This window comes from Carassius gibelio, chromosome B23 (assembly GCF_023724105.1).
Source record: "Carassius gibelio isolate Cgi1373 ecotype wild population from Czech Republic chromosome B23, carGib1.2-hapl.c, whole genome shotgun sequence".
Classification (NCBI taxonomy): Eukaryota; Metazoa; Chordata; class Actinopteri; order Cypriniformes; family Cyprinidae; genus Carassius; species Carassius gibelio.
This window is the reverse complement of record NC_068418.1, coordinates 14,587,553-14,594,553: the sequence shown is the minus strand read 5'-3', so window position 1 is coordinate 14,594,553 and position 7,001 is coordinate 14,587,553. Positions and strand designations below refer to the sequence as shown.

General features: G+C 38.8%; 1 protein-coding gene across 3 annotated transcripts in view; it reads right to left on the bottom strand.

Annotated features, from left to right (window-relative positions):
• Nucleotides 1–993: 993 nt before the first annotated feature.
• The window catches only part of LOC128012159 (caM kinase-like vesicle-associated protein), a 38,574-nt gene continuing 32,566 nt past the window's right edge, over nt 994–7,001 (bottom strand). For all 3 annotated transcript variants that reach the window (XM_052595211.1, XM_052595213.1, XM_052595212.1), the window contains 6 exons: nt 6,322–6,442; nt 6,144–6,219; nt 4,938–5,074; nt 4,755–4,833; nt 4,573–4,660; nt 994–3,408 (listed from right to left, as the gene is read on the bottom strand). In XM_052595211.1, the coding sequence (XP_052451171.1) occupies nt 2,083–3,408; nt 4,573–4,660; nt 4,755–4,833; nt 4,938–5,074; nt 6,144–6,219; nt 6,322–6,442 (1,827 nt within the window). In that variant the 3' untranslated portion in view covers nt 994–2,082. The remainder of the gene's footprint in view (nt 3,409–4,572; nt 4,661–4,754; nt 4,834–4,937; nt 5,075–6,143; nt 6,220–6,321; nt 6,443–7,001) is intronic.

The window sequence follows — 7,001 nt, the reverse complement described above, 5'->3', positions numbered from 1 at the left end:
TACACATCAAGATTTCGGGTTAAAATGTATATAAACGGGTAAGCAAATTGATATGTTGTACTATTCCTTTTGAAATGTTAACAGTTTAAATTATGTATTTATGACTGGATCATTTTAAATGGTCCTGCAGTTTAAATTATGTATTTATTGACTGGATCATTTTAATGGTCCTGCAGTGAAAATTTTCCAATTAATATCAAATTAGTATGAGTTTATTAAAACTACAATGCATTTAAAATGCAACTGTATGTAAAACAATTTAAGATGGCTGTAGCGTGCCACCACATGGCATATCAACCTGATTAAAAGGTATTTAATGTCAATTGCTCTTTTGTCATTTTCAAAGCTTACACAGGATTTTCTGGGCATTGAAATACTTAAAAAGCAGCTCAGATTGCAGGACGTTGACAATACCAACAATAGGCTGTGCAAACAAAACGCAGGCACAGAGTACGTAAACACTAAGGTAAATGCTAAAAAGGTTGGGAAATCTGTTAAACAATGATTTAAGTAATGGGATAAGAGCACTAAGGAACTCCTGAAGTATAAGACATTGTGTTGTAGTAAAATGTAGTTAAATGCATCTGTAGCAGCAGTAACAATGTGCTGAAAGTGAACATTGTGAACAGAAAATAAGATGAGTAGCATGTTTGTAATTGACAGGAATGTGACCGTGCTAATAAGAGAGTGAACTAATAGTGTGATGAACTAAAAGTAAAAAATCCTGTGAAAAGTGAAAATAAAACACTTCTAATTTGGTATATTACCAAATAATTCTATTTAAACTTAAAACTGAAAACATCCATAAATTAGGGTAGCAAATGTGCTAGTTGGCAAGTGTCTATGATATACCTTTTTTACAATGTGTGTTTTTTTTAGCAAATTAGGCATATTTGATGCAAAGTTATTTTGTAGTTATGTTTACTATAAGGCTAGTTATGTACCAACTGTAATTTTATAACAATCATGCCAAAAGAAAAGGCTATAACAAGATAGTTTGATCTGAATTTTATTGAAATAGTCATGTAGAGAGTGCAAAAAAATAACTTGGAATAATATTCACATCACCAAAATCTATATAATAATTGGGGAGGTGGAAGCCACAGTTACAGTTCACAGACATTTGCCAGGACTTTACATATAGACATTATAGCTTACTTTAGAATATATTAGCAAAAGTACTTTATAATGTAAAGATAGTATGCATCAAAAATTGAGAAAACTGAGTAAGAGCATGAGAATCAAACAAACACGAAGATGGACACATACAACAGCAAAAAAAATGGGGGGGGGGGTGTAGGAAAGAGAACATCGTTTTAAAGTAGTCTTGAAGTTATGATCAGTTCTCGCCCTCTGAGCATTATTATTCACAATCAATGAAAGACTGTCATGTTTGGCAGAGACGTATGTCTGTACTGCTGTACAATGTGAGAATGGAATATACAATAAGAAAGATAAATTAAATTGTCTTATTGGAAATATTACAGAAAGTAAATGATTGATGAGATTACACAGATGCACTGCTTCAACTTATCTCAGAGCAAAAATCCAAGATGGATGAAGTGACAAAAATAATGACACCCTCCAAAAGTCAGTACCTGGTAAAGAGCAAATGTGCAGCAGTTCTCAAAAATAGGGCAGGATGCCAACTTGTTTTAAGGGTACAAGTTTCATTATAGGTACATTTTTCAGGTTATATAAACTCTTGTATCCAAACTGTATCCACAGACTTTACGTTTTAATTATGAAATTATATAGGAAAAATGATAGTGTTTGCTATGATATTGTAGTGTAGAGCAGAGCCATTTACAACCATTTATAGTGGGATAACCTTAACTGTTCTCTCTAATATTACAAAATAGTGCTCATTTTGCTCACTTTCCTCTTTCCACATTAAAAAAACTTCTTATCCTTCATGTACAATCAAAAACAAGACTCTTTGCATTGGGGGCCAAATATCTTTTTACAGCCCCTAAAGGTATGCTGTGCTCATGAATCCTAATCAATATCCCAATTTTATTGTATTTTTTGTTACATGCCATACCTACTTTATTCTTGAGCATTCACATACTTTTAGGATATTTACAACCCTTTTCCTGACAAACTTCCTCTTGGTGATTGGCCAGATGGCTTTGTTGAATTCTGACCATCACTGTTACCCTCTTCGGCAGTTGGTTGGCTGTGACCCTGGATGTGACTGGGTGGGGAAGGTGGTGGGTACGAGGGAGGCGGGATGGTCAGGTGTGGTAGAGAAGGCATTGCTGGGCGAGGTGTGGTGGGAAGAGGCGGTGGGCTCGAATGATGGTAGGAGCGAGGTTGGGGTGATGGGGAAGAGCTGGCACTCTTTGCTCTCGGAAGGGTCTCAGGATGGTCGCTGATCTGCTCCAGCAAGGAAGGCATGTCCCCCTCGATCTTCTCTAACACGGCAGCCATTTGCTTTTCAATTTGTTCGATAACACAATCCATTTGCCAGTCCGCACTCACTCCACTTCCTGGATCTAGACCACCGTACTGTCCGACAGAGTAAGTAGGACAGTACGGGCTTGCGTACCCTGATGCACCATGGACCATCTCTTGCAGCTCCTGCTCAAATACTGTTTTATCACAGCCAAGACCTGAAGATCCCAATCCTGCATATGTACACTGGATGTTTTTTACCGACTGACAACTTTTGTCCATTCGTCCTTTATTTAACTCTCTGCTCTTAGGATTGACCTCGCAAGTCACTGCTACTTCTGCTGGACTCTCTGCAACTGCTTCCGGGAGCTGTGTTTGACACCAGCTACTTGCGGCCATATCATGAACTGTGTCTTTTTTGTCTTCTGATTTAAGAGTTGGTTCCTTTCCCACTGACAAGGTACTGGTTTTGGCATCTGAACATGAACCATGATCCATTGAGAGTTTGGCTGCCATTTTGCGTCGATTTGGAGTATCAGGGAAAGGGGATTTCTTTTCGACACTACCAACAGTAGTGGCCTCTGGCTCCTTGGGAACATTATTCTTTTGGTTGTCCGAGGTCTTGATAGGCTGGCTGGGTGCTGCTTTCTGGCTCGCTCTTGTTGATGGTTTGTCCTCCCTTTCATTAATGCCTTCAATAGTCTCTTTCATGTTGGGCTCTCCTGCCTGTACATTTATAGAGCTTTTTGATCTGGGAAGGGTCTCTGCTTCTTTCTCTTCTGCTTTAAGGTGTCTTGCTTTCTCCTCTTCTTGATTCTCCTCAGGTCTGCTTTCGACAGACACCTCACGGGACATGCTCACAGTAGAAATGCCGCCTGAGTCTGTTTGTATCCCTTTACCATCTAATCCATCCGCTTTGTCCTCTTCACCCTGGCCTTCAACTGCCCCATCAGAAGATCCCATTTCAGAGGCTCGGAGACGCTGCATGAATGTAGTGACACGAATCGCTTTCTGAAAGTGAAATGAAGCCATACCAAACACTTAGTACCTTCTAAATTCTAAAGTAACATGAGGTCTTCTTTGCTATGGAGGTGAAATGCATTGTTAACAGCATGGCAGTCTGTGGTAGCAGTTTTCCATCTCAATCTCTTTCATAAGATAAATACATTGGAGATGGGCGTTCTAGTAATTTCAGGGAGGCATCTCATTTTTTTCAACGTATCGAAACATCAATAGATTTCTAACAGTTAAATTATTTTAACAACTTTAAATTACAGCTAATAATTATGCACAACAATTAAATGAAAGTAAGAGCCATTTTTGGTTTATTTATGTTTATTACTGGCTGCTGATCTGAATGAAATGTTTTTGATATGTATGTGTCATTGACAAAAGCATGATGTGAATCAATGAATCAGGGTCACTGTAAATCATCTTAGGAAAAATCACTTTGCCCTCTCTCTCTCTCTCTCTCTCTCTCTCTCTTCATAAGGACCGCTTTAGTCATTTCTGGCACACACACAAACACAGGGACAACTTTTCATACACATACATGTGACACTATGATGAATATTCAATCTGGAGATTTGTCTGAGTGAATGAATGACTAACTGGAATTCAAACTGGAGTATTGAGGACACTGTGATTAAAAGCCAGACGGCATATGACTGAATGCACATGGGACCAGCTGGGCAGTGATAAATTTGTTAGTTACTGGTGTGCAGATACAGGGAGGCTTAAGTGCAGCGAGAATCTTTCCAACAATCAGACTTGAACTACATATTTCCTGAATGATCGCTCCTTAAAGAATCAGGCCAGGCCATGAGACACTGCAGCCATGTACACTAGGTATGATGCTAAAGGAAATATGAGTGCCCAAGTCAAAGATTGTTATACAGAGAAAAGAATCTCTGCCTCTAGGCTGCCCCACGAATATCAACAGTACCTTCAAATCCTGGGTATCACATGCAAGGAAAAAGCAAACATTAATATAATAACCATCAGAACCTTTAATAAACAATAGCTTTATTTGGCATTACCATCTTTACAGTTAATGTCCTTATTCATTATCCTATTATTTATTGTTCTGTTTTCTAGAAGAGTGATTAGTACAATCATTAGAGGCACCTGGCAAGTTGTACATGACTGTTGTGTATTACAGTAGATTCCTCTTACCCTCCACTTGGCCTTTGCAAAGTTTTTCTCAAATTGAGCACAGACTCCTTCCTTCAGATTCTTTTCCGAAGCCCCATTTCCAGCGATCCTGTCAAAAAAAAAAAAAAAAAAAAGTTGACGCGTTATCTCTCTGAAAGAAAGCAACAGTGTGTTTGAGTTTGTGTGTTTGTATATAATCTTACCATCCATGCGTAAGGGCATCTTGTGCAGTAATTCTCAGCATTGGGTCAACCTCCATAAGTCTGCATACCAGCTCTTTCGCTGGATGACATTAAAGAGAATAAGACTCAGGTTTAAAGCATCAAAAAATAAACAAAAAAGTTTTGATCAGATCAGGAACTTATATCATATCCTGATATTAGTACCAGCAGGGGAAATTTCATCCCAGTATGGTGAATCAAATTCAAATTCTCCAGCAACAATGCGGCAGAAGATTATCCGGTTGTGCATGTCGGTGTTCTCCTCCTCAGTTTCATCATAGAATGGAGGGTTTCCAGACAACCTACAAATGAAATTTGTATGATTTGTATTATGATCTGTTGTGTTAATATGTATGAGTATACACGGCAGATTTACCCAGATAAATTTTTAATCAAGGTTTTTTGGTGCCATAGATGCTGTATAAAACTACAGCAGGCAGTTCTTTTTTTACAGTTATACATTTGTGGTGTCAAAGTAAACAGGTTGATATTCTTGAACAATGTGCATTTTAAAAACACTAAACAAAAAATCTAAGGCTATTTTCACACTGCAGGCTGAAACGACCCAATTCCGTTTTTTTGCCCCTATGCGACCTGTATCTGATCTTTTCATGACCGTCTGAACGACACATATCCGATCTTTTCAAATGTGACCCAGGCCACTTGGGTATGTGGTCCTGAATCCGATATGTATCCGATCTTTTGAAATGCGACCTCCGTCTGAACGGCCAGGCCACATGTATCCGACCCGTACGTCATTGATACGCTACAAACGTCATAATTCTGCGTTGAAGTTGGTGGGAACGAGAAGAACCACTCACATCAGTATCCCACCACTCCTGGCTGCGACTCTGCACCCACGCGTTTCTCCGTACCGACGTTGCTAACACTGCTCCACAAAACGCCATGGCCAAAAACCTTGCTCTCCTCCTCCTTTTTAATTTTCTTCTTAAAACGAGAAGATTGTAATTGTGCTGGCTCCATTGGGAAAATAACATTAATATTGCAAAAAGATTTCCGCTGTTGACTACACTGTTGTTGACATCCATGTTTAACGTTAACTACTTCCGCAAACAACGAGTGACGTTGTTCACCGTTGAGTACTCTTCTGCGCATGCGGGTCACTTCTGGGTCATTTCACGTTCACACAGGAGATCACAAAAGGTCGCATTTAATTGGAAATGTGAACGGCCTTGCAAAAAAATCGAATTTTTTCAAAAAATCGGAATTGAGCATTAAGCCCTGCAGTGTGAACGTAGCCTATATCAATTTCATAATTTCTGACTAAAAGCCACAACCCCCTGTTTTAAAGATAAAGAAAATAAAGAATCGCTGACAAATCTATTGAATGTCAACACAACACCAACTTACAAGATGTACATAATGACCCCCACCGCCCAACAATCGACTGGTCTTCCATAGCGATGACGAGCCACCACTTCAGGGGCTGACAGGAAATATGACAGAAAAACAAACAAAAAATGATGTGAAGGTTAATACTTCACATACAAGTACAAATAAATAATGAAATCATGTGATAAATCATTACCCAGGTACTCGGGTGTCCCACAGGGCTCGGTGAGTGACCCGTTCTCAAACCTGGACAGGTAGAAATCCCGCAAAACTACCTTGTTGTGGTTACTCTCTCTATAGTACATCAAGTTCTCCAGCTGAAATAAAAAAAGGCATTGTAAAAAAAAAAACAACGAAACAAAAAATCAATACTTTAATATATAAGTAATGATGATACAAGGAAAGTCATGGCATTATGCCAAAGTATGACAGAACAAGAGGTTGCTTTGTCCTAAATAATATCAGCTGGCCAACAGAGACCAGACAGGACACATCCTTCACCCATCTCAATGTGAAGAATGAGTTTTGTCTAAATCTGAAAGCAAATGCTATTTGTATCTCAGTTCTGTGATTACAAGCACAAGCCTGAATAAGAATCAAAGCTATATATAAAAACACCCAGGAGGCAATACTTAATTGTGCTTTACTGACAAGAATGAGCGTTAAGCAAATGAGATGCACATATTACACATGTAACAGCACTAGAGGGCACTGCAAACACATGTTGTCTCATGACAAACGGCATCATAATCTTAATGGCTTTAGTGTGAAGCATTAGAACCACAGGAGGTGGCAATACTGTTTATTACTTTCATATTTGTTTTGAACATTAATAACACCCACAGGGAGCTCTTGCAATTTTACAAATGCATAGTG